At 39.4% G+C, this 27,995-nt stretch overlaps 2 protein-coding genes across 3 annotated transcripts in view; one reads left to right on the top strand and one right to left on the bottom strand.

The window, feature by feature from the left end:
* vwa8 (von Willebrand factor A domain containing 8) overlaps positions 1 to 27,995 on the bottom strand; it is an 833,026-nt gene that overhangs the window by 13,976 nt on the left and 791,055 nt on the right. The gene's annotated exons all lie outside the window — the stretch shown is intronic.
* Positions 934 to 27,153, top strand: mzt2b (mitotic spindle organizing protein 2B). 2 transcript variants are annotated; one of them, XM_076264206.1, is made up of 4 exons: positions 934 to 1,057; positions 9,686 to 9,878; positions 16,066 to 16,211; positions 26,850 to 27,153. In XM_076264206.1, exons 2-4 carry the CDS (start codon positions 9,694 to 9,696, stop codon positions 26,981 to 26,983), a joined length of 465 nt encoding a protein of 154 aa, XP_076120321.1. In that variant the 5' UTR covers positions 934 to 1,057; positions 9,686 to 9,693; the 3' UTR covers positions 26,984 to 27,153. The 2 variants fall into 2 exon arrangements, with proteins under 2 accessions (XP_076120321.1, XP_076120322.1); XM_076264207.1 differs by having other exon boundaries at positions 938 to 1,063.

Here is a 27,995-nt window from a genome sequence, read left to right as displayed (position 1 = left end):
CCAGGAAAAAATTGGAAACAGGTAGTTTTGCAAACTATAGGGTCTGAAGAAGTGAAAAAACATAATTTGCAAAAATCTATATGAAATGTTCCAAACACCTTTTTTTGCTACATATCGCCCTGCACTAGATCTTTTTTCTTGCCCTTTTCAAAATGTTTCCCACACGCTTTGGATCCAATGTCTGTAAGACATTCTCTATAATTCAAGAGACTAGTGAAAAGGAAAAAATTCATAATTTTCATTGAAATGCAAATCAAGTTGAATTACACATGAAACATTAGTCAGAGGGCTAAATACTTTCTTAGCTAGGGAAAGCAGTTTCTACAACTAACTGCTACTTAGGGGTGAAGTAAGCAGTGTAGGCTCTACTGTCCACTGCTGGTCTGGACAGACAAAAGCTAACAATATTATTTTCCATTATTCAGTAATGACTTGACCAAAACAAAATTCAAGTGAATGTAAATATTTTAATCCATTCCAATGTTAACCTGATTCAATTGGATCTGTGTTTCATATGAAATGTATCATTATTAAATGTAAATATAGATCAGCACTTGTGATTTGGACTTAGACTGTATTTTGCCAGTGTTCTGTTTTCTTTCATTTTGGACACCTCATACATTGAGTGACAGAACACCCTAACTTGTCATACTATATTTACATATTTGGTATTGTTGGATTCAGTACAACCCCCCACCTTTCCCATAAACCATCATATGTGTTTCTATGATAATCCCTGGTAAAGCAGCTACAAAGTAAATGAAAGTGCAGACCTCTACAACCTACCACCAGAGCCGTACATTCTCTGCTACCACACTCTATTCGTCCATTTCTTTTACTGTCTAATGGAATGGAATGCAGCCGTGGACTGCTGCAAGTTACATTTGCTGCCGCTAGGGCGCGTCTAGCCGTGGACTCCTATTTTGAAAAAGTAACGAATGGTGGCCATGATTGTTGATATTATTGTCGCTGGCTCTATGTCTACACAGCAGATTCTTCTGATAACGTTAAACCAGGGAAAAGGAACCGTGCTGCTAGTTTCAAAGGACAACATTTGGTAACTGTAACGTTAACGCTATAGCCTACTAAATGCAAAGCTATGTTAGTCGTTGTGTTGTTTTGCTTGAGATAAGATGAGGTTAATGTGTAGCCTATTGTATGGCTGTTAACAGTTTTTGCTAATAGGCTAAGACCGATTTTCTTGGTATAACGTGAAAACATTCCAACTAGCAATTTACCTAGTTCAGTTAACGTCAACTTAAGGTTACACGATTAAACAAACATTAGGGTTTGGACAGTCGAAAAACTGACATTTAGAAGTTGATGTGTTTTGGAAAACTGCTCCGAAGTGTGGTTCAAAATGCCAGTGCCACGTGACCAGTTAATCTTCGGTGCATTTCACCAGTTTCGACAGCAAACTTAAATGTGCCGGTGACATTGTACGCCTCAATCGTGATGGTCGTGTAGGCTAGTACCAGAGAATGTCTAATAAGGGGAGAACCTTCACTCTCGGAACTCTTCCGGTGTGGTACTGCATCTAGGGGCGCTCACGGGCGAGTCCAGAATGGAGGTCTATGGAGGTCTATGGAGCTGTACCCCTCAAAATCCACTTTTCTCGGGATATAATTTTTTTTCAAGTAATTTGAATATTGTATTCGAAAGGGGAGGCAAAGACAATACACTTGGTTGAGTATTATATTTTCTAAAGTCACTTAATTGTTCTAAAAAGCCTTTCAAACGTGTAAATGACGTCATTCATTAGCGTGATCATAGCATAGCATAGCATCAATGCTAGCGTGTTATGGGCAACAACGACCCAACCTGTAAGAAAACGAAAGGACATGACTCCCGGATTATTTCACTTTTGATTGATAATCCATATCCATTTTGCTAAAAATAAAATAAAATCTGAGGGTTTCAGTTGTTAAATAGGTGAAAACAATAAATGTAGCCATGTAGCTCCATAGGACCCCATGTATTTTGGACTCGCCCGCGATCGCCATCTAGGTGAACTCTGGTGAACTGCAGCCAAATTCGGTTTGTATGGGATTAATAGAGAGTGGGGAGGCTCTCCGTAGACGGGCTCTGCTAGTACCATAGTACCAGAGAATGTCTTATAGGAAGAGAATTGGCGCTGTCTGGTTACTTCCGGTTTCTGGACTGGTTGCAGTTCCTCCTCCGATTCCACTTGAGGGCGCTCGGGCGAGCTCAGAATGCATGGAGGTCTATAGAGCAGTGGTCCCCAAACTTTTTCTTCCGAGGGCCAGCTCACTATGCCTGGCTCTAAGAGAGAGCCAGAGGTACCTAAGTTGAATATTACATTACATTTAATCATAGGCTATTGTAATTTAATACCATTGTTAGCTGTTTTTATATTGCCATCATGCCATATCAGTGTAAAATGTACTGTAGCTCAAATTAAATAATACTAATTTAAATACTTTTGCATTCAAAAAAGTATTAGCAGGGAGTCCCAAAAGTATATTTTATTAAAAATGTGTGAACTCTGAACTCTGTCTTTGCATACACAGCTCAAGTTGTGAATATCCTACAAATAATTTAAAGTTCTCAAACTATGAACATTTTATGAAGTACTGAAGTGGTCTGAAATGACCACCATTCTAACTTTCACTCACCTGATGAGAACCTTGTGAACTCTTTGTATGAACATTTGAACAAGTGAATAAAAAATAGAAATAATTATCCCAGAAAGTCCCAGAAATATGACTTGAATAGAAGTTAGTTAGTTATTAACAATTAATTGATAAACTTTTAGAATATTTTGAGCACTGATGCAGTCAGAATAGGCCTCTTACATTGTTTGCAGGTAGGCCTACATTTCATTCCGTTTTCGATGGCAAACGCAAAACAGCGCCAAAACAACCACCAGTGGACAAAAAGAGTATTGCACGTGTACTGTTAAGACTCGCCATAGAGAATGAATGGGGAAATTGCGGAGGTTATAGTTTGACGATGTCGTACTCCTGTGCGGGCCGGATGCTATATACCACGGAATGTTTTGGAGGGCCACCCAAAATGAGGTGGCGGGCCGTAGTTTGGGGACCACTGCTATAGAGCTTTACCCCTCAATATCCACCTGTACTACCAAGGGAGCTTAACCTACCCAGATGTAACCCACGGTTACTTTGTTAAACCGGGGTTGACAAAACCTGGTTATCTTAAGGGGTGTTAATTGGAACTACGACGCTGATTAAAGGAACACGCCACCCAATGTCAGTAGTAATATATGTTCTTACCTTAACTTTCACGAGTTGAGTCATACCTCTCCCGTGTCGGTACGTGCACTCAAACGCTCTGGTGCGCGGCTGGACTGTGTTAGCATGTTGCTATGCTAGCGGGCTTTGACGGTAACTAAGCGTAGAAGTAATCAAAAACATCCACGTTTTCCCGACTTAAATACAGTTGCACGAGTAGTTGATAGAAATGCTACGGCCACGCAACATGAAACGTGGCGATTTTCCAAGCAAATAAACCGGAGAACTACAATGTGTGGCGCAATAGCACTTGAGAGTACTTCGACTAGCGTAGTAGTATTGTTAACACCTAATTGTAGATCCTATCCACCACAGAGTTTAGAATCCATGCTGGATCGACCCTCATCTCCCTCCCCTCTGAGCGAGAGAGAGGCACACACACTAGAGATGCGCTGATGGGCTATTATTTCAACCATAACTGCATAGCAAAACTTATAATCCATCAGCACCAAAGTTTTTTGACCAATTTTCAAAACCGCACCCGCCCACCATCCGCTGGTTGTTTTAATGTAGGCTATAGGCCTATGGGTGATGCAGCGCTGCTGACGTGAGGCTAGAAAGCCCTTGACTGTTCTAGAAAGACTGACCTAATGCAGCAAATATATTAAAAGGCTAAAGTTGTACATTGGCTATGTTGTAGCCTATCCCCAGAATATCAGCAGCAAACTCAGTCTCTGTCTCGCAAAACAGTCTCCAAATAAAACGCACATCGGCCTGTTGCCTATTCTGCCAGCTTGTGACAATATATCGTCCAAAATGCTTGATTGCATTGCATTCTCCACATTTTTAGCTAAATTTTCATGTACCTCATCAGCATTTTTGTTCAGTGAATCTTTTGTAAATTGCTTTACAATTACCGTCGGGCCCTTGTCAGCAGCCTTCGGCTTGCCTCTTGCCACTATTCACTCCTTGTCTTCCGATGTCATTTCTGAGTCATCTACAGATGTTTACACACATTCACCTCCCTAAATAGAACCAACTTGACGTTGACTTCAACCTGTGTTATATCCTAGATGAGACTGCCTGGGTTATTTTGTTTCGATATTAGCCTAAACACATAATTGTAGCCTACCATTCAGGGAATAGGCATTTAAAAGAGAGACAGAGAGTGATATGACTCAGAAATGACATCGGGCGATGGCAGTGCGAGATGTTCAGAACGTAAGAGCTAAAACTTCTACAAACTCAATAACATCCACAGCGGAAAAAGAAGGGATTGCGCTGTCTGTCTGAAAAAGACGCGCTCGTGCAGTCAAAATGAATGGGAGTCTTCAGAACAGGCTTGTCAGTCACCCTGACATAACAGTGTGTAAAGTAGCCTAATGTGAATGACTTGTTATTTTATCAAGGATTTCTTTCTTTTTGCAAAAAATAAAGTACAATAGGCATTAATTAGTAGGCCAGGAGCATGTTGAAATTATGTGGCAAATTGCGTTTTTTATTACAATGATAAAATTGTAAAAGGACGTGACCGAAGCTGAGGCAAGCCAGGCAATAGGCCTATAGGCCCGACGGTAATTGTAAAGCAATTTACAAAAGATTGTAGATCAGATCAGATGCTGTCCCCGCTCTTAATCTAACGCTACGGTTGGCCAGAAATATGCCATAATTCAGCCATACATACTGGCGCCTTCTTATCTGTTATGGCTGCCCATTAGGGGTGTAAAGATTAACCGATACGTATCGGTATCCGTTTTTAACGTGTAAGATACGGCTACATCGATATGTGAAGCCCCGTATCGGAATAAAACTGAAATGAACCGGTCGTTATATCGATTTACTTGTTACAAATCGGTTCATATCCTTTTCTGCTCGCTCAGACTCTGATTTACGTTGCAAGCAGCGTGTTCATCTCACTTCCTGTTTTGAAACTACACGTGGCACGGATTTGTGGGTAATGAAGTTTGTTTTGGGCTACACTCATTGCCCAAAGTAGTCAAAGGACTTCATTTCCCATACATCTACTGCAACTTAAGCACGTGACAATTCGCACTCTGTCGGTGTTTGACAGTTTTTACTCTTTTGTTTGTCAAAATCTAGCGCTAAAATTAAACACTTACTAAACGGCAACGATAGTCTGTAGAGTAGCCTTACGTTTGATGAAGGGATTTCCTTAATGTTAAAGAATAATTTGGCCCTTGCTGCTAAAACGATGTACAAATTATTATTATTTTGTTCATATTCACTCAGACTTGGAACAAAATAGGCCCAGTTCATTGATAGCCTATGTAGGCCTATTTTGTTCTTGTAGGCTATGAGAAAAGGCCAAGATTGTGTTAAGCACCGTTTTATTTTATTTCGGTATTGTCTTACCTCAACAATAGGCTACAGCTCCTTGAAACAATCAGATATAACTCTATAAAATCTATAAACTCTATAAAAATGTATTTTTATGTTGTATTTGGCTGCTTTGTTTGGCTGAAATGTAACCTATTCTTTTTTCATTTCAATACAGTAGCTATATGATACAAACCTCAGTTAAGTTAATCGTATTCACACATTTGTTTTTGCCTAATTGACATGACCATGATAATTGATAATATTAATGTGCGCCTTAAGCAAATTATAAAAAATCTTTCAGAATGCTTTCCATTCTTCAACTGCATCGAACTGCATCGAATCGCATCGTACTGAATCGTTTTTTATGAACATGTATCTAGGCCTGTCGCGATATTCAATAAATCAATTAATCGCATGATAATTAAAATTAGCTCGATAATTTTTCTGGCCACGATATTTGCATGCTTGTTTGTTTTCATCGTCTCTCTCTCCCTCTCGGGTCCTTAGAGTAACCATGAGTGAACCCTCATGTCAGTCACTTGTCAGTCGCATGGTGTGTGGGGAGGCGGAACTACTGGCATAGCCTACCACAGAGTGCAGCTAAAGAGCCGCGTGAGAAGTATACCGGTAGGCACTAGGCAGAGAGAAAGCTAGTTGCGAGTTCGAATAGGCTATGCCTATTCGAGACAAAAAAGATGGAATTGGTTTCTAAGCCAAACGCGACAGCTGCAGTGTGGGAGCATTTCGGATTTAAACCGAATGCCCGTGGTGAACCACTGAACGTGTACGAGTCGGTGTGTCACATTTGTTGGAAAACAGTCGCAATTAAAAGCGGCAACACAACAAACATGCATATGCATCTAAAACACAATCATCCGCTGCAGTTTTCCCAGTTGGGGAAAAAAAACACAACAAGTGGGCCGTATTCCTCTTCCCGAGGAAAATTCTCAGAACGACAATATTATCGCTTATCGCAATAATTTCTGAGACAATTTATCGTCAAGCAAAATTTGTTATCGTGACAGGCCTACATGTATCTTTTCTTGTATCGAATCGTGCCCATGTATCTAGATGTGTAGATGTATCGTCTTTTACATGAGAGATTCACACCCCTACTGCCCATAATCATGCCAAATTGAAACCAAAAGTTTTGGTCTGCCAAAACAAAGCCCAAAATCGCCAGATGTATGCCAAAGTGCTGCCAGAAAGTCTGCTATCTGGGAGAGACTGACAAGTCTGATGGTAGAGCTAATGTTATGAGATTGTTAAAATACTGGATATTTACGGGAAAATATTAAAACGGGAAGACAGCGGGAAAAAAGTTAAAATACGTGAGAAACCCGGAAAAAACGGGAGGGTTGACAGCTATGATCAGCGCATCTCTAGTGTGTGTGCCTCTCTCTCGCTCAGAGGGGAGGGAGAGGCTGAGGGTCGATCCAGCATGGATTCTAAACTCTGTGGTGGATAGGATCTACAATTAGGTGTTAACAATACTACTACGCTAGGTCGAAGTACTCCCAAGTGCTATTGCGCCACACATTGTAATTCTCCGGCTTATTCGCTTGGAAAATCGCCACGTTTCATGTTGCGTGGCCGTAGCATTTCTATCAACTACTCGTGCAACTGTATTTAAGTCGGGAAAACGTGGATGTTTTTGATTACTTCTACGCTTAGTTACCGTCAAAGCCCGCTAGCATAGCAACATGCTAACACAGTCCAGCCGCGCACCAGAGCGTTTGAGTGCACGTACCGACACGGGAGAGGTATGACTCAACTCGTGAAAGTTAAGGTAAGAACATATATTACTACTGACATTGGGTGGCGTGTTCCCAGGGTTGGGTAGTAACGGATTACATGTAATCTGGATTACGTAATCAGATTACAAAAATCAAGTAACTATAATCAGCCCAGATTACAATAAAAAAATTGTGTAATCAGATTACAGTTACATTGTTGGGGATTACCTGATTACATTTTATCATGCAAGCCCACATCCACGTCCACGGCTGAAGTGCCCTTGAGTAAGGCACCTAACCCCTCATTGATCCCCGAGCACCGTTGTAGCAGACAGCTCACTGCTCCGGGTTGGTGTGTGCTTCACCTCACTGTGTGCTCATTGTGTGCTTCACCTCACTGTGTGTTCACTGTGCTTCACTAATTCGCGGATTGGGAGACCAAATTTCCCTCACGGGATGAAAAGAGTATCTATACTTACTAACTTATTTACTATTGTGGCAGGTCTCTCGGCACACTGCCTGATCTTTTCCTCCTAATCTTAATGTAGCCTCTTGTTTTAGTGTTAGCGTTTACTTTGAGAAAGTCACCAGGTCCCCCTGGTTGAAAAACATCCCAAAGGAATAATTTTCTCACCCCCACAATTGAAATGGACATGGTGTCATTCAATCTCAGGCCATGTCCCTGGGTCAAAAAAATCCAGCGAAAGCTAAATTCATTGTCCAGGTGTGCCCTATAAAGGTTAAGCTGAGTTGTGCATGTTTGGAGAATAGTGATCCATGATCACATCCATGACTAAGTGATCAATTTTGGGATGGGGAAAATTTCAACCACCAAAATATCACCCCCAAAGTGGAGAATAGCTATAGAAATGTATTAGTTTTGGGTGTTTTTCAGACAATGGGACCTGGTGACCTCAAAGTAAATGGTAACACTAAAACAAGGGGCTTAAGATTTTTGGAGGAAAAGATCAGTTAATTCACACAGGAATGCTTTACTCAGAGCAAAGAGATTTCTTAGATGTAATGAAATAATAAACAGAAAAATAGAATGAGAATTCTTTCATCAATTCAGTGGTGGTGTCTTTTACTTAAGGGACATATTTATTGAAGTAATCTAAAAGTAATCCAAAAGTAATCAGATTACGTTACATGTTTTTGGTAATCCTGATTACGTTACTGATTACAAAAATTGCCATGTAATTTGTAGTCAGTAATGGATTACATTTCAAAGTAATCTGACCCAACCCTGCGTGTTCCTTTAAGAAGTTGATTTGTTGAACCATAACCTAATTGGAGTTGTGCGCGTTCACATAAAAGGGGCGGGTTGCAGCGCAAGTCACCACTATCAATGATGACGCGATCACCTTATTTTACGGATGAGGAATGCACAATTATTATGACAAGTTACAAGGAATTAAAACCCACTCTACGACAAAAATAAAATACGTCGGCAGCAAACAAAGCAAGGCAAGGCTGTTGGCAACGTATTGCAGATCAGGTAGCCTAAATGCCTAAAAGTAAAGTTTTATTTCCACATGTTCCTCAAATATGTGTTACGGAGGATTAATAGCTTGCGTAATTTCTGAAATGAGTTGAAATAATTAAATTGCCTATTTTGAGTTCATAAAAAGGCCTACAGATGCAACACAATTCAGAAGTGTACATCTAGATTAATAAGGATAATTGAATGTTTAAGTAGCCCCTATTGACTGATTTAATGTAGGCCTATGCCTAATCCTGTGAACATTTCAGATGCAACACCAGTGCCAAACGCACATGGCAGCAGGTGAAAATGAAACACAAATTATTATAAATTACATTATTCAGAATAGTAGGTTTATATTAGGGCTGCACGATATATCTAAAATCTATCGTTATCGCGATATCAACGTTTGCGATGGACATACACGATTACTTAATTTTCAATAGATTTCGATACATTTTCTGTGCCGTGCGCACCAATGAGTCCCCATGTTAATGCCCCCACGGTGTAGCACTTTATTCTGCCTGGCTCCTTTAACTATTGGCTGCAGCAACTCCAGCTAGGTAAAAAACGATTATTTTTTAAATTATTTAAATATTTATTTTTCGTACCGAAACATTCTCGAGAAATGGAGATCTAATTAAAAAATCACCAAAATTCTCCTTTAATTGCCTGCTGACAGGAAGGAGCAGTCACAGAGACAGAGAACACACCACAAGACCGCATGCAACATAGCAGAACAACACAACCACAGACAATATTAAATAATCAAAGTGTGACAACCCTTAATAAACAAGCAAACAAACAAATAAGGAAATAAATGAATATGTCTTAGGACGTTAAAAGCACTAGTTAAAAGTGTTTTTTTACCTGCAAGTTGCTCTTTTTGAACCTTTTTCTTCTCTTTTCAGATTGTGACATGTCATTCTCAATGCAGCCTACCACAGTGCTAATGACCTCGGATTCCTCTGCTTTGGGTGTCACAGTTTCTGGGAATGTGCAGAAATATAGCAACAAAAAGAAGAAGATCCTCAGTGCAGAAGAGTATGAAGTCTTTGAGCTGACTCAGGCTGCTGGAATTATTTTAGACCAGGAAGTCTTTAAGTAAGTAAAATTTGAGTCACTAGATTATAGTGCTGCCGCGATTAGTCGACTTAGTCGACCTAATCGACCATGAAAATTAGTCGACGGCAATTTTTTTAGTCGAAGAGTCGTTTTACTATTGACCGCCTATTTATTTTTGGTCTCACACGGCTGTAATGTTATATTAACTCTATGTTATTAACTCTTGAAAAGTACAATGACTGTCTTTGGATGTTAAACAGGCTACTAAGACTTTGGCATGTTTTAAACCCCACTATGCACGCAAGTGTTAATGCCAGCAGCAAAGCTGCGTGCCTGCCTGCTTTCAGCGCAATTAATTATTAGGCAGAGCTAAGTGGGGTTACGCTAGTCCAGACTCTGACTAATATAGTAGCCTATTGTGGAAATTGAAATAAATGAAGTGAAGTGTCTCACGTTGACAACGCAACGGCGTGTCATTACTGTAATTCATTCATACAAAAAGTTAAACCGAACATGCCGCCGCCCGTGATATCAACAATCAAGGTGCGTCATTTCCCATGGTCAATAAGTCTCAACGCATATTTTTTTAGCGTTCAAGCCAACTGATAAAGTGAAGTAACCTATGTGGTAAGACGCGCAAAGTGCCTGTAGCCTACTTGTTTTGAACATGCTGATGTTAGGCTCATTTGCAAAGTCCTCAACTCCTGTCGCCTTTCAAAGTCCAGCGTTTCTCAAACTATGGGCCGCGCGGACCAGCACCGGCCGTAACGTAGACATTGCTGGTCCGGAGCCGCGGAGTGAAATTATTCCCGGGGCTTCGTCTGATAATTTGCTGCGCAATTGATCAGGGAACCGCGGACCGACAGAAAAAGAAAACAAACTTTTCTGCAATCAGTATGAATTACTTGCTAATTTGGTGTCATCAAACATAGAGGCATACAATTAAATGGTGGTATGAGCGTTCATTCAATGCGCGAGAGAAACTGAAAGCACTTGATAACGTTGGTAGCAAATCTCCAATTCAACCTATTGGAAAGCTATTTAATTATGAAACTACATTTAATAGAACAATGTGGATTTATGCAACTTCCATAAAAACAGAGCACAGACTATAATACACTATCTACGGTATTGTATAGTCAAATTTGAATAACGTGGCCAAAAGCTTGTGGCATAATTAAATATGTAAATATTCTTTCCATTTGCCTACCAGTATATGATGCTTGCATGAGGGAAACATCCCAAAACGATGACACCCATATAATTGCTGTTGTTTTGAGAAGTATTTATCATGCAACCATGCAAAAGCAATGGAACTATTCTAATTATATTTTACATTAGTAAAGCAGTCCTCTGATGTGCATGTTTTCAAACTTTTTGTGAACAATGTTAGCACTTTAAACACTGGCTGCTTTGAAGTGCATGTATAACAATATAGCATAACAATAATAATTGTGATGTGATATAATGATAATTTGATGGGGGGTGGGTTCATGTAGGTGGGCCCTATGACCCCAAAGTATGCCATGACCGGGCCTCAGGTCAAAGAAGTTGTGTATGTCGATGGCAACACTGGCATACAAATAAAGTCTATCAAAGGTCTGACATTACTGTAGATCTGAAGGTAGCATTTTAAATGGGTGTTTTTTTTTAATACATAATGTTTTTGAACAGTTTACTTACAGTAATACAGCTTCTAACAAAAGTAGGGTGATATATATTTTACGTTTTCCCTTTAGTTGAGTTCAAAATAAAACGTACACAACAAAATAACAAACACTTGATTTAAAAAAAAATAGTCGTTTAGATTAGTCGACTAATCGAAAAATTAGTCGAAAGATTAGTCGTTAGAAAATTAGTCGTTAGTGGCAGCACTACTAGATTAGCCTCATTGGCATAAAATGCAAAGTAACAGTGCACTACAGATTACATGTTGTTGAAAACATGCAGTTAATTATCTACGAAGCAAATGTTTTCTCTCAAAATGACATTACTATTAACAGTAAAATAAAGCCAAGTTTATTTATATAGGACATTTCAAACTCATTCAGGGCCCTGTCATGACGCAAGAAGGTGGGCCTAGGTTTTTTAATCAGTCATGGGTGTGTTTTGGGCGTAACATAATTTTAACCAATGAGAATGACATCTGTCATTCCCTTTAACAGCACCCAGCGCAACTTCAAACAGTGCATCGGTATTTTGATAGTCAGCGGCGCATTTGAAGGAATCTGCTTGCACGCGAGACCATATGGAACAGGTATTCCACTAAACCATGCTTTACTAAAACCTAACAGAGTATAGCCTACATGCATTTGAACTCGTCTATTATTTGAACTCATTGGCAAAATGAAACTTCACCGTGGTCTCATAGTCAACGACAAAACAGTTATACACAGTTACTTTCACTATTGACTGAAAATAGGTTACCATCGAAAGCATAGCCTGAAAAAAGCAACGCTTACACCAGTAATGTTCGAAAGACTGAATAAAAAACGTTTATCCTGCAGATGAGTTGCCTCTCTCTCTCGCCTAATCACTTTAATCACTAATCACTTTTATCCGTCATTACCAATTTGCAAATAACTACTCATTGTGAGATGTATTTAGTAATATCTTTATTATAATTATATTTCCCATTTTAATCGTGTAATTTGTAATGTTTTGCATGGATGCGCGAGAAGCATGAATGAGAGAAGCATGGTGCGTTGTGCGCCCGCCCTTATCACTGTTGATAATGCGCTCTTAAAATAACATATAAACAACTCGCCACGGAGTTCTGACCAGGTTTCTCTTGGTCAGTGTCGTAAAGTGTACGATAGTTATTTTTAGACAACACGCCAGACACCTCCTTAGGTTGTTAATTGCCACACCCCTTGGCGTGTTGCTCAGAAAAAATAGACGTGCAAGATAAGAATAAACTTTGCGCTGGGATAATAATCCGTTTTCCGCCATGTGCCAGGTCGGAAAATAGGGCCCTAAATGCAAGTCATTCAATGTGATTTAACAAAAGCAAAGAGTGATCGTAAATAAAAGCATGAAAGGGCAATAGTTTAACATGAGTTTAAGAACTAAAGTACATAATACTTAAAAAAGAAAACATAAGTGACACAAGGTAGAATAATTAAAAGACCGATTCAGCATTTGTTACTCGGATAATAGGGAATGCATTTGATCAATTAGCAGAGGAGGCGTGTTCCAGCGCAAACGTTCCCTGGTGATATTTTGCAGATTCAGAAAACAATTCCGCCACTGACCAGGAATAACCTAGTCTAAAGTCAGTGGCGGTTATTCAGATACTATTTTAAGGGCGCATGCATGGCCACAGGGGTGCCTGCAGGAATGAATGAATATATGCACACCCATCTACAGACACCCCTGTGCACGCACTGAAACATTCAAAGCATTGATAATATTTGTCTGTTTCCCGGTTTCGTTTGTGTGTTGGTCACCTAAAAAGTGGCCTATATACAACATCCACATGCAATGCCTAATAACGACCTTTTCATTTGGATAACTTTATACAGCCCTATAAAGGCTAAAGTTACCTTTAGTTTTGTCCCAATTTACGGTTGTTTATGGTTTTAAACATCGTGTTAGCTTTAAAATCAGCTAGGGTTGCCACATGCACTGGATTAGGGGTCGACCAATTATCGGCCTGGCCGATTATTAGGGCCGATATTTAGCATTTTTATAATAATCGGTATCGGTCATTTTTTCCACCGATAAACTGATATTGAAATGGATAAAGAATGAAATGCGCTACTTTGTCTGTAAAGCGTCTCTCACTCCCTGCATTTGCTACTCTGTGGTCAAGAGCATTGTCCCGCCCACTACACCGTCTGATTTGTTAGTTAGCACGAATGCAGCCAATCAGGATCAAAGACTGAACACAAAGTTTAGGATTCTCACTGACGCAGACTGTAGACTGGGCTTCAGCTGTACGGAGCTATTTTTCGAAGGTAAGGAAGGTAGCCTACATTGCTGAAGTTGCAATGAATCACAATCATCTACACTGAAGTTCCAAAAACACCACTTTGTAAGCTATTGTCTCTTTGATCCGGAAGTAAAGCACCAACTTCCTTCATTTAGCAAATTCCCGATTGATGCACGTTAGCAATATGCTGTTTACTAGTTAGCCTACAAACTCGGGTGCTACGCGTCGGGAGTTCTCTGCCTCCGCCTCGTCCGTTAATTGTGAATAACGGGACACCTCGGCGGACATAGTACAGACAAGTCCTAAATTATGTGATAGCGAACATCAAAAAGTCTAATTGCTCCTTTTTGAAACTGACTGTCAGAAAAGACTATATGCACCCAGGGCCAGCCTTAATTTAATCCCACCTGAACTAAATTGCGTCCTGAGCTGTCTATTAAGGTGCCTCAAAAGTGTAGCTTATAGCATATGGACACAAATTGCATGCTTAAATAGCCTACGAACTATTTTAAAACTGTTTTGTTAAACTATTCAACCGTAACACTTGCCATCCCACATGCACCTCGTGCACTCACACACACGATGGCATCCTCTTTGTGACAGGTCCCTTAACAAGCACATAGCCCATTGTGTAGGCCTACTCTATGAAAATAATTGCTATCACTCAGCTCTTGGATTAACATGATACACAGGATACTTGCAAGTGATGCAGGTTGATAGACAATTGTGTATCAAACAGAAGAAAGAAAAGTTTGCATAATTAAATGCTTTTGAATGAAATTTTTGCAGCATATCGCCTTTACTATCTACCCCCCTTTTTGACAACTGACATATCGGTTTTACATATCGGTTATCGGCCTCCTGTTTTGGTAATAATTGATATCGGTATCGGCCCTGAAAAAAACATATCGGTCGATCCCTAGTCACAGGAACGCTGGCGACTACGCCGCTCCGTCCGGCATCTTTTGTGTTTGTTATTTTTTAAATGTTTTTGTCATGTGGTGTCAACGCTGGCGACTACGCCGCTCTATCTGGCATTTTTTGTCTTATTGTCTTTTGTTTTTTGTCAATGTTTTGTATGTAGAGCGCTTTGGGTTGCACTCTGTGCATGTTAAATGCGCTATACTAAATAAAACTGACTTGACTTGACCTGTACATGGCTCTAACACCATTGTCAAGTTTGCAGACGACACTATGGTGATTGGTCTCATCAGCAGCAACGATGAAACAACCTACAGGGAGGAGGTCCAGCACCTAACATCGTGGTGCACTGACAACAACCTGGCTCTCAACACCAAAAAGACCAATGAGCTCATTGTGGACTTCAGGAAGTCTAAAGCTGGCACACACACCCCCATTCTCATCAACGGGACTGAGATGGAGCGTGTCACCAGCTTCAAGTTTCTGGGTGTCCATATCTCTGAGGACCTCTCTTGGACCCTCATCACCTCTACCCTGTTTAAGAAGGCTCACCAGCGTCTCTTCTTCCTGAGGAGCCTAAAGAAGGTCCACCTGTCTCCTCAGATCCTGGTGAACTTCTACCGCTGCATCATCGAGAGCCTCCCAGTGTTTCCCATACATTGACTTATTTGTGGCGGCCCACCACAATATCAACATTGACCACCACACAATGATTTTCCAGGTTGTACTAAATTGTGCTTAAATCTGGTTAGCATCATAACCACGCTGTGCCAATTTGTTAAACTGTTGCATTCAAGGTAATTCTACAAACCAACCACCACAAATGGAATTCAATTCTCTGGGAAACACTGCATCCTCAACAACTGTGTCACAGTATGGTATGGCAACTGCTCTGCCTCCAACCTGAAAGTACTGCAGAGGGTGGTGAAAACTTCCCAACACATCACCGGTTCCTCTTTCCCCTCCATCGAGGCCATCCAGGCCAAGCGATGCTTGCGTAAGGCGCACAGCATCATCAAAGACTGTTCTCACCCCAACCACAGACTGTTCACCCCACTCCCCTCCGTGAGGCGTTACAGGTCTCTTCACACCCGAACCAGCAGGTTCAGAGGAAGCTTCTTCCCTATGGCTGTCCCCCTACTGAACTCTAGCTCTACATCCCGGTGACAACCAACAAACAACTAACAACTTTGTATATCACATTGCACTTTTCTGCATTTCTGGTTAGATGCAAACTGCATTTCGTTGTCTTTGTACTTGTACTCTGCACAATGACAATAAAGTTGAATCTAATCTAATGTAATCTTAAAGATTTTTTCAGTACCTCCCTCCACCTTTTCTCCTGATGTAGTTCTGCTCTCTTGTCCTCAGGATCATTTTGGACCTGCTGAAGATGAACGTGGCTCCTCTGGCTGTCTTCCAAACGTTAAAAGCCATGTGTGTAGGCCAACGACTCATTGATACTTCAGCTGGAGATAGCTCTTCAGCTTCAGTGTCCACCCACCCAGAGCCCAGAGGTCAGCTCTTAAATCTTTACACTTACACCCCTCCCCCCTATTTTGAGTTTTTGCTCGAAATTGCACACCGCCTACTAATGATGGCCCTGTTTCCACATACTTTGACTTATATTCAAGTGCTTGACCTCTTTTGAAAGCAGAGGCCTAGTAGATTATTTTAGTACCAATAGATTGACTGTGTGATGAACTGTCAGTGGCAAAGGGTAGAATTATAGTTTTTTTTTAGGCAGTTTTGTACATCTCTGGAAATGACCACATTCTGCCCACTTGGTCATTTATTTTGTCTTGGAAAAACAACTGAGGCCCACTACCAAGTCTTGTGAATCTGTTTCTCAAAGTAGATCAATAAACAATGAAATATGAGTACTTTAGACCATTATTTGCCAAGATATGCTCATGCGTTTTGTAAAATGCCCTATGGAAACCCTAGGACTTTTAGCTACCCAAAATGCATACTGACAATAAAATGCTTACTGTGTGGCAACCTCTTGGTGTAGAAGCATAATCCTGGTCGCAAATGAAAGGTAACACTTTGGGGTTTCTTGTAGACTATTTGGAATGTATGTCATGGGTTCTGATATTTAATGACTACACAAAATATGGAATGATTACACAAATGTCTCTATTTTTGCATTTTCTTTGTTGGTTCAATGAATGCGTATATTTAATGCGTATAATAATAATGCATAGAAATTTAATTGAGAAATAGTAAGATTAATCTGAAAATGTAAAGCACTATACAGATTGTACATGAAAAATGTTGTCATATGGATTCCCAAGAGTTCAAGCTTTTAAATGGTGTATAATATTACTATGCTACATAGCAATATGGTGCATACAATTGATTTAGAATGTTGGGGGGAGGTGGGGGGCACTGCTGCGGGACTCCCGCAGTGTATACAGTACATTCATCAAAGCTTGTATAATCAACCATGTATGATGCTGGATGATCCCTCAGGGTTAATATTATTTTAGCACATGAGTTGATAATTTTCTATGCCAAAATTAAATATTGTTAATAGAAAAAACATGCATTGTGAGTATGGCAATTTGCTGCACTGTGGTCAAAACAGTCTGAGTAAAACCTTTCTTGTAAAAGCACATAATTATTGCAAAACTCTTCAAACTCTGAGTTTTTGTGTCATACACTGCACACAACCAATAATTTGTATAAACACATAATGCACTAATAGAGCTCAACAGTGACCTCCCTCTTTGATTCCGGAAGTAAGAATCAATTCATTCATTCAACCTTTATTTATTCTCGGAGGGTCATTGAGGGAAGCCCTCATTTTCAATGAAGCTGAGATTACAGAAACAATGAAGTAACAAGATGTAAAAAGAGAGAGAAAAAAAGTATAGGTATAGGTCTAGGCCTATAAATAAAATAAAACAAAGTACTCACATGTGCCATCAAACAAAAGACAATAAGACAAAAAAATGCCAGACGGAGCGGTGTAGTCGCCAGCGTTGACACCACATGAAAAAAACATTTAAAAAATAACAAACACAAAAGATGCCGGACGGAGCGGCGTAGTCGCCAGCGTTCCTGTGACACTAAGACATACAAGACAGACAACACAGCAAATTGAAAATAAATAAATAAAATAATAATAATAATCATGTTAAAATTAGTCAAATTTCCAACCGGCTGAAAAAGTCCAAGGGCAATGATGACCCGTGTGAAACTGCCAATGCAAGACAATAAAGCAATAAAGCAATAAAGTTCTTTCCTGACCAACTCAGATAATTTACTGGCAGTCTGGAGAGCACAGCACCGGAAGAACATAAGTCTGAAGTCATGATGGGCGATCTTCCTGCTGATCAGCAGCTCGGTGGCTTTAGCAAGGACCGTTTGTTGCTTCATGGCTCCCGACGTCGCCATCAGAGCTCCCCACGTCAGCACTCAATCCAGACTGCAGGCACCCAGCGTCAGAGGCTAGCAGTGCTATACGTTAACATTATGGCAGCTCGCAGGTCAGCCGCAGCTCGGCGGTAGTGGCAGCTGCAGATCTCTCGCAGAGTAAGCCCATTGCCCTGAGCAATCTTTCCTTCCAGACGAGTCCAGACAGAGGATGTGCAGCGTCAGATGGAAGAGGGACGGCTAGTCAAGGCAAGCTCATCAGCCCAGTCGAATAGAAACTAACGTTACCGTTAGTTATCAGACAGAAAAAGGGACCAAAAATTATCAAACTATCGAAAATAACGTAAATAAAGGGTGAAAACATTTAACTTGACAAATAAATACAAAAAAATAACAGAACATTACATAAAATTACGAACATTACATAAAAACAAACAAAAACATGATGCCAGACGGAGCGGCGTGTCTCGCCAGCGTCCCCGTAACCTAGCCACCATTAATTTTCTCCCTTGATTATACCGTAAGCCATGAAATTGCAACCGTCCAATATAGACCAACTATGGGGCTACGAAACAATTGTATATGCTTGTGTTGTTCAAGTTTATATATAAACCTTGAAAAATGTGTTTTATTCATATTCATTTATATTATTTCACAGAAATGCACTACACTACCCAAAATCCTAAAGTGTAAGAGCTAGAGATGTCCGATAATATCGGCCCACCGATATTATCGGCCCGATATTAGCATAAAAATGTAATATCTGTTAATATCGTTATCGGATTTTTTTTGCCTTAAAACCGATAAAATAATGCTTGCGTTACACCCAAATAGTGCCTATGCGCTCCTGAAGCGTTTACCGGCGCACAGATGATGACCTCATCAAGCTGCGTCTTGAAGCATACAAACAAGCGTGGATGGCTGCAGTAACAAACTTGCTCGCTCTGTTTCAACATTATGTCTGTGGTTTGGAATTGGCCATGGCCGTGACGCCCCTTTGAAAATCAGAGGTTTACAAAGAGGTTTACAAGGCCACGATGGCCTTGGTGCCCCCTTCTTTAAATATTCTGCTTTGCGTCCTACTAATAGCGATATATATTTAGCCTATGGCCAAATTACGCAGTGGAGAAAGTGACAGCGCAAGAAAGTGCGTCCAAATTAACCCATTCTTCTCAGTTGAACTACTCGCGAAGTAGCCTACTCATCACACAGACATCACAAGTATCACATGAAAGAGCTTTTTCTCAGCTTTTAAACGATGTTAGCCGCTAATTGCTGTGGTGAACGGTTCGCGAGAAAAGTAAATAATATCATTCAATCATAAATTCTACTGAAGGTTTTGCGTCCATCTCCCTACCCATTCATCTCGGTGGAATACTTCAGAACCCTTCGTTTAACATATGACAAACCATATATCAGAATAAACAGCAGACCTTACCGAACAGAAAGGTGTAAATCAGTCCCCTGTACAGTTAGCTGTTCCAGACTAATCCCGTTTTGAATTTGCAGTAAATTTCAACATACATGGATGTCTCCAAATTTGGGATTTAAGTTTTACACTGTGTTTAAATTGTTCCACATTATTTCATAACGGGCCAAATACAAAACAAATGTCGCCTAGATATCGGTAAATCAGAGGACAGCTGACTGTAAGAGTTTGTGAAAGTAGCCTTAATGATCACAAAATGCTAAGCATGCATCTAGGCTATTTGAGTTTCTTAAAGCTGAGCTGTGTTTAAATTGTTCAATACATGATTTCATAACAGGCCAAATATAAAATAAATGTTAAATATAGCCTAGATATCTGAAAATATTAGATGATCAGATGATTTACAGTTATATGTAATATGTCATGTTTTATGTTTTTGTATACAGTGATGCAGGTCTACTGCAGTGAATACAACTTTGATAATTTTTAAGGCCTACTACTGTATAGTTAACTTTGGCCTTGGTGCCCTGACATGTGGCCTTTGTGCCCCCCACCAAATATGCCCAACTGAAGGCCAAGTGGCCTTGCCCCTAAAATGGTGAAATTCCAAGCCTGATTGTGGGTATGGCCCGTTATGTACTTCACCTCAAGCCTGAAGTATTTTTTGTAGCTCAAACAAATGATTTCAAAATTGTGCAGTATAGTTGCTTGCCACATTGTAATTGACTCATATTTGTGCATTCATTCAATTAAGGTGATTGAGTTTTAGTTAAAGAAACAGTTCATGAAGCATCCTACAAATGCAGGCTCATTTAACACAGAAAAAGGGTAGCCTGTCATACACTATGCCTGTTATTTTAGTTGGCTTTACATTCTGCTATGTTGCACATAGTTGTTCAGGTACAATGTTTTATCATTTGTGAAGAAGTCAAATTTGCCCTATTTGTTGTGGGCATTGTCAAGATTATCTCAGGGAGAGTGTAATCCAAACTGTTGTTTGAGACAATTAAAAAATAAAAAATAAACATGGCACTTTTTCCCTAAATTAAGTCTTATTTTGCACAGACAATGTTAACATTTGGAAAGCCTTGTTGCATTCACGAATGCATCCAGTGGGGCATCACAATAACATTAAGCATGTTGTGTTAATTCCACAACAGGAGATATGTGATGTTACCTAAATTAGTTTTGAGGAAAAATAACCCACATATCGACATCGGTATCGGCTGATATCGGAATCGAAATTTGAGAGTTGGACAATATCGGCATATCGGATATAGGCAAAAAAGCCAATATCGGACATCCCTAGTAAGAGCCTTAGCATTTGATTGGTTGAGATCACTGTTGGAAATGTTTGACTTAATTCCCGCCTCAACCAGTGTTTGTCTGCGGCAATGAAGAGCAATGAGTGGCCATCCGATGAAAAACGCACCTTGAAAGTTGAATTTGCTCAATGTAAACGGTAGAAAGTTAGTCATCCTGTTGTCAAAAGGAAGCATGTTAAACTTTTGGTTGGAAAATGTTGTATCATTCGCAATGGCTGATGGGATGAGTAGTCCCTTCGCTCGTAAATTAAAATATGTACACAGCAGGCTTGGAATTTCACATTTTTAGGGGGAAGGCCACTTGGCCTTCAGTTGGGCATATTTGGTGGGGGGCACAAAGGCCACATGTCAGGGCGCCAAAGCCATAAGTTAACTATACAGTAGTATGATCAAAGTTGTATTTAGCCTATTCACAGCAGTAGTCCTGCATCACTGTATGAAACATTACAAAAACATGAAACATGACATATTACATAGAACTGTAAAACATCTGATTATCTAATATTTATAGATATCTAGGCTATATTTAACATTTATTTTATATTTGGTATGCAATCATGTATTGAATCATTTGGTATGCAATCATGTATTGAACAATTTACAGTAAGCACAGCTCAGCTTTAAGAAACTCAAATAGCCTATAGTAGATGCATGCTTAGCATTTTGTGATCATTAAGGCTCCTTTCACAAACTCTTAGTCAGCTGTATATCCTCTGATTTTAATATTTACCGATATCTAGGATATATTTGTAACATTTATTTTGTATTTGGCCTGTTATGAAATCATGTAGAACAATTTAAACACATTTTGAAACCTAAAGACCAAAGTTGGAGACATGAATGTAGACCTTGCTGCAAATTTAAAACCGGAATAATCTGGAACGGCTAACTGTACAGGGGACTGCTTTACACTTCTGTGTTTGGTAAGGTCTGCTGTTTATTCTGATATATGGTTTGTCGTGTCAAACTAAGGGTTCATGAAGTATTCCACCAAGATGAATGGGTAGGGAGATGGGCGCAGAAGTTATGATTCAATTTAATCATATTATTTACTTTTCTCGCGAACCGTTCACCACAGCAATTAGCAGAAACATCGTTTAAAAGCTGAGAAAAAGCTCTTTCATGTGATGTGATACATGTGTCTGTGTGATGAGTAGGCTACTTCGCGATCGTGAGTATTTCAGAGAAAAGAATGGGTGAATTTGGACGCACATGCGCTGTCATTTCCTCCACTGCGTAAGACTGAATTAATTTGCGCTGTGATGCTAAGATTATTTTGACAGGCCATAGGCTAAATGAAAATCGCTATTAGACGGACGCAAAGCAGAATATTAAAAGAAGGGGGCACTAAGGCCACAGTGGCCTGTAAACCTTTGATTTTCAGAGGGGCATCACGGCCAATGCAAAGGGCAACGACGGCCATGGCCGTTGTGGCTGCTGTGAAATTCCTACCCTGGTACACACCTTTGCCTTTTTTATTTTTCTGTTCGTTTTTTCTTTTTTTTAAAAAAGGAAATGTTGTATGATCACGGTGCACACCGTAGTTGGTCAGGCAGTGGTTTTCAAAGTGGGGTCCATGGGCCATGAGGGGGCACCAGGGGGGGCCACAGCAAGTTGGAATGAAAAATAAAAGCAAACAATAAATAAACATAACAATATTCCTGTTATGTTTATTGTGATGTGTTGGGACTGTTTTTATAAAATTCCATTTATCTCAATACAGAGGATACAGCAGATTAATCTCAATAGGAGTAAATGCTAGCCTGGAGGACCAGACCCAATCTGAAAGATTAAGGGTCTGGCCACGAATAACGTAATGGCCCAACTCGAGGGGCAGCACCAAGCACGCATTTGAAAATCTCACTGCACGCAATTGGATAACACTATACAATCAATGTTAACTGACTGATTCCGGACTTCGATGCAATTGGATAACACTACGTCCGTCATCTGTTTAGCTCACCTCTAGCCCGCCTATATCAGATACACAGATATTATTGGTTCCCCGCGATGCAAGGGGCAAAAGTTATGTGCATCATTACTCGTTGCCAGAGAGAACTCTGGATTCCCAGGTTAAGTAACCGCAACAATTATGCTAATTTTATTTGTAGCACTAACACCTAGAGTAGACATGAAACGGATTTGCCCATGTGGCCTAGTAGGTTACTAAATAACAGAGTATACATGATTCAATATAACGATGCATGCTTTCCCTGTGCAATTTCAAAAGGTTTCCCAGGTTAGCTGCATAGCTGCTAGCTAGCTGGTATAGAAAAGAAACCGAGTGGTAGCCACTTTCACCGGTCAATTCAGTTTAAAATTATGCTTGTTAGAAAGCTTTTGCTGGCAAATAGCTGAAGTGAATATACGCATAACACAACTGCCATACACACACGCTGTATTACTGGCAAAAATCACTTTTAAAAACTATTTTGAAGTAATAACATGGATAAGAAATAATAACATGAAAAATACTTGTTTTTACCTTAGTTGATCCACCAGTTTCTCCTTCAGACGATGTGAAGATGAATGATTCATAGTGCCTCCCGCTGCTTCTCCGACAGCTGAAGGAGACGTCAACTCTCGATTTTTCGTTCACATAGTTACGTAGAGGGGGAAGATTTTGTTGCAGTTTTGTAGTCTGTTTTTTGGGGCAGCCATGGTTAGTGCGTCGGACTTGTAACCGGAGGGTTGCCGATTCGAACCCCGACCAGTAGGACCGGCTGAAGTGCCCTTGAGTAAGGCACCTAACCCCTCACTGCTCCCCGAGCGCCGCTGTAGCAGGCAGCTCACTGCGTCGGGATTAATGTGTGCTTCACCTCACTGTGTGTTCACTGTGTGCTGAGTGTGTTGCACTAATACACAAATTGGGATAAATGCAGAGACCAAATTTCCCTCACGGGATCAAAAGAGTATATATACTTATATACTATACTTATTACAGTGCATGACAATGCACTGTACTGTTCTTCCTAGGCTTCTTATTACAGTGCATGAAAATGCACTGTACTGTTATTCCAACTTTTCTTATTACAGTGCATGAAAATGCACTGTACTGTTCTTCCTAGGCAACAACTTCTTATTACGCACTGTACTGTTCTTCCTAGGCAACAACAACTTCTTATTACAGTGCATGAAAATGCACTGTACTGTTCTTCCTAGGCAACAACTTCTTATTATTATTCCGCTTACCACTTTTTCCGTACGCTATTTCTCTTGAACAGTTTAACTTAGAAACTTCATTCAAACTATGTAACGTAGGTATTCAAACCGACGAAGCTGCTATGTCTTTTCAACTTTGAAACTTTTATACTTTTTAAACTATTAAAGAAAAACTTTTTAAAATCCCCATAGACTTAACATTGCCGATTGTGACATCATAATACGGCCGTTAAGCAATTAGAATCCTATGGCAGGTGTTCAGGCCACCTGCAGCCTCAGGCTTTAAGCATACAATCTGAGTCAATTAAGACTACACATCCTATTCAACTGTTTCCTCTGCCCAAAACTGTTTCAAAATAAAAGTCCTCACTACAATATTTCACTGTTAAACAATTTAACCCTTTAAACTACTGAACTTTTTAACTGTTTAGCCATTGTAACTGTTACTTGTCATCAACTATGACTCCTACCCACTGTAGCTAGTTAGCATGGTTAGCATAGTTAGCATATTAGCATTGCTACCATTGTTAGCATTTTTAGCAAAACAGCTAAAAATGATTAGCTAAGTTAGCTAAGTAACATGGTTAGCATGTTAACATTTTAGTTAGCATAGTTAGCATAACTACTAAAAATGATTAGCTAAGTTAGCTAAGTAACATGGATAGGATGTTAACATGCTAGTTAGCATAGTTAGCATATCTACTAAAATTGATTAGCTAGGTTAGCTAAGTCACTTGGTTAACATAGTTAACATGTTAGTTAGCATAGTTAGCATAACTACTAAAAATCAATAGCTAGGTTAGCTAAGTCACATGGTTAACATAGTTAGCATGTTAGCATGCTAGTTAGCATAACTACTAAACATGAATAGCTAAGTTAGCTAAGTCACATGGTTAGCATAGTTAGCATGCTAGTTAACATTGTTAGCATAGTTATCATTTTTGACAAAATGATTAGAAACATAGTTAGCATAACTGCTAGCAAACATTAGAGCCATTCCAACTGTCAGTTATCGTCAACTATCTACCTAAATAATTTAACCATTTAAACTATCCACCTATTTAACTGTTCAGTCATTCCAACTATATTAAACCTCATCTACCTAGCAAATAATTTAACCATATAAACTATCCACCTATTTAACTGTTCAGTCATTCCAACTATATTAAACCTCATCTACCTAGCAACCAATATAGTTTGTTTTTACTCTGTATGATATTTTACATCATATTTTAGCATTTTCATGCACTATATTTCCTTCAGGAAATGCTTTTCTAGTTCTTCTGATTCTTCTTCTAACGCGTTTAATGCAGCTTCAACCGTTTAACGTAGGAACTTCATTCAAACTACATTGCGTAGGTCTTACTTAGGACATGGGTGCTATGTATTTTTCAGCTTTGTAACTTTTATACTTTTTAAACTATTAATTAAAAACTGTTAAAAATTTCCCCATAGACTTAACATGGGCTGATGACATCACAATAGAGCCATTAAGCAATTCGAATCCTATGCCAGGTGTTCAGGCCACCTGGATCAACTGCCAGTCTCAGGCTTTAACCCTTAAAGGTGTAGCGTCACACCGGTGTGACGGGAATGTTGAGAAATGAACGTTCTAAAGAATATCTGGGTTCATTGAATTCAACATAGAATTTTAGAACCTTCAATTGTTGCGGAACTTAGAATGTTCAAAAACCTACACCTTTAAGGGTTAAGCATACAAACTGGCCCTATTAAGACTACACATTCTATTCAACGGCTTCCTCTGCCAAAAACTGTTTCAAAATAAAAGTCATCAACTATGACTCCTACCCACTATAGCTAGTTAGCATGGTTAACATAGTTAGCATGTTAACATTGTTAGCAAAACTGTTAAAAATGATTAGCTAAGTTAGCTAAGTAACATGGTTAACATAGTTAGCATGCTAGTTAGCATAGTTAGCATTGCTACTAAAAATGATTAGCTAGGTTAGCTAAGTAACATGGTTAACATAGTTAGCATGTTAGCGTTGTTAGCATGCCAGTTAGCATAGTTAGCATAACTGCTAAAAATGATTAGCTAAGTTAGCTAAGTCACATGGTTAACATAGTTAGCATAACTATTAAAAATGATTAGCTAGGTTAGCTAAGTCACATTGTTAGCATGCTAATTAGCATAGTGACTTGGTTAGCATTATTATCTTTGTTAACATAGTTAGCATAACTACTAGCAAACATTAGAGCCATTCCAACTGTCGGTCATCATCAACTATCTACCTAAATAATTTAACCATTTAAACTATCCACCTATTTAACTGTTCAGTCATTCCAACTATATTAAACCTCATCTACTTAGCAACCAATATAGTTTGTTTTTACTCTGTATGATATTTTACATCATATTTTTGCATTTTCATGCACTGTATTTCCTTCAGGAAATGCTTTTCTAGTTATTATTTTCTTTTCCTTAAACAACATGATGAGAAACATTCAGTTACCACCAGAGCAAGACATACCACTAATGTCTCTATATTTGGAATATCTTCAAGCGTCTATAATTATTGATGTGCCTTGTTCTGTTTTGTGTCTTTGTATTGTAATTGAAAAAGACAATTAAAACATTTGTCAACAAAAACAAGGCATGTGGAATCCTGGGGGGTCTAGATAGATAGGGATAGATAGATAGATAGATTTATTAATCTGAAAGAAATGACTATCTCTGGACACGTCTGGAAAACGGTGTCAGGAAGGGAAATCAGTGCTAAAGCTAGACTGATAAAACTGATACATGCTTAACATCAATTTCAAGACTCTTGCTATAGATTACCCATGTGCATGTGGAAATCCATGTGGTAGCATAATTTTGTGTTTCTGTGTTGCAGTGCGGACCAAAATGGCACAGACACACACGGAAAAGGGAGGGAGAGATGGCTCCAGTCAGCGGGTGCCTCGTCAGTCCAGCACTAATAGGGGGCTAAAAAATAGCAAGAGCCCTGGAAGCAGCAGTTCCTCTTAATACACTGTAAATGTGACAATTCTTTCTCACTAAGAAGACACATTAGTTTATATGTGGATCTGAATCGTTGTTTACTGTTAACATATATTTATGACCAGATTTCTGTAACGCGAGAGGTTTTTGGTTTCTGTATTCAGTATTGTCAATAAAAAAATTGCGTTCTGACTGCATTTGTTGTAATGAGATATACATTCAGGTTTCAGATTATTTGTTAACAAATGATTAACCTGAAAAGGAATTATTCTGTTCATTCAAGGGTTGCAAGATCTAGGTATTAATAAATTCTTTTTTTTTTTAAATGGCAAAAAAACCAAACATGAAACTAGTCGCATGCACAAGCTTGTTTTCAGTGACCGCCATGGTTGGATGATGTGTGACAGGGCTGTTTGGTGAGAAGCCATGCATTTCATAGTCTGTAACAAAGAACGATAGCTGCAACCAGCAATGAAGGGGCCAAGTCAGGGGTCGGGAACCTATGGCTCGCGAGCCACATGTGGCTCTTTTGGGAACTGCATCTGGCTCTCGGACAAACCTGCCATTTGTTTACTCAATAAGTCATGAATAATTTTGGTACTGTATTAAATTAAAAATGGACCTACTGAAATCAAAATGTTAAAATAGTGTTCGAAATATAATATATGTTCACGTAGTTTAATCCATCCCATGTCTGTTCTCTACCGCTGAAATTCACGGTTACGTGTAGCCTACTGTACAGATATGAAAAACGCGTTTTTTTATTGGACAATGCTGTGCCGAGATAACATTCCACCCGCTGATGCTTTACTTAAAAATTCAGCTAGCTAACGGTTGTATCCAAAACAAAGAAAATGGCGAAGAGAAAAAAAGATGAACGAGAACACTTTAATTGTTATTGTTGATGTGTGCGCTTGCTGTAGGTTAGATAAGGAAAATGTCAAAAAGTAAACGTCAGTGACCACAGCTTGCAAGCGCGAACACAAGCGGGCTGAAATGGGAAAGTTTCCATCCGAAGACTGATTCTGAAAACGCGAAA

The sequence above is a fragment of the Alosa pseudoharengus genome, unplaced genomic scaffold, assembly GCF_046254945.1.
Source record: "Alosa pseudoharengus isolate Yale_2024_CS ecotype anadromous, Long Island Sound unplaced genomic scaffold, YU_APseudo_1.1 YU_APseudo_1.1_scf_3, whole genome shotgun sequence".
Taxonomy (NCBI): Eukaryota; Metazoa; Chordata; class Actinopteri; order Clupeiformes; family Clupeidae; genus Alosa; species Alosa pseudoharengus.
Note: the sequence above shows the minus strand (reverse complement) of the source record. Positions and strands in the feature narration are given on the sequence as shown.

What these genes read in the sequence shown, in the direction of transcription:
- mzt2b (XM_076264206.1), top strand. Translation starts at nt 9,694, where the DNA reads ATGTCATTCTCAATGCAGCCTACCACAGTGCTAATGACCTCGGATTCC. An exon ending in TTAGACCAGGAAGTCTTTAA is followed by an intron (nt 9,879 to 16,065) that starts GTAAGTAAAATT and finishes TCTTGTCCTCAG; the next exon opens with GATCATTTTGGACCTGCTGA. An exon ending in CACCCACCCAGAGCCCAGAG is followed by an intron (nt 16,212 to 26,849) that starts GTCAGCTCTTAA and finishes TCTGTGTTGCAG; the next exon opens with TGCGGACCAAAATGGCACAG.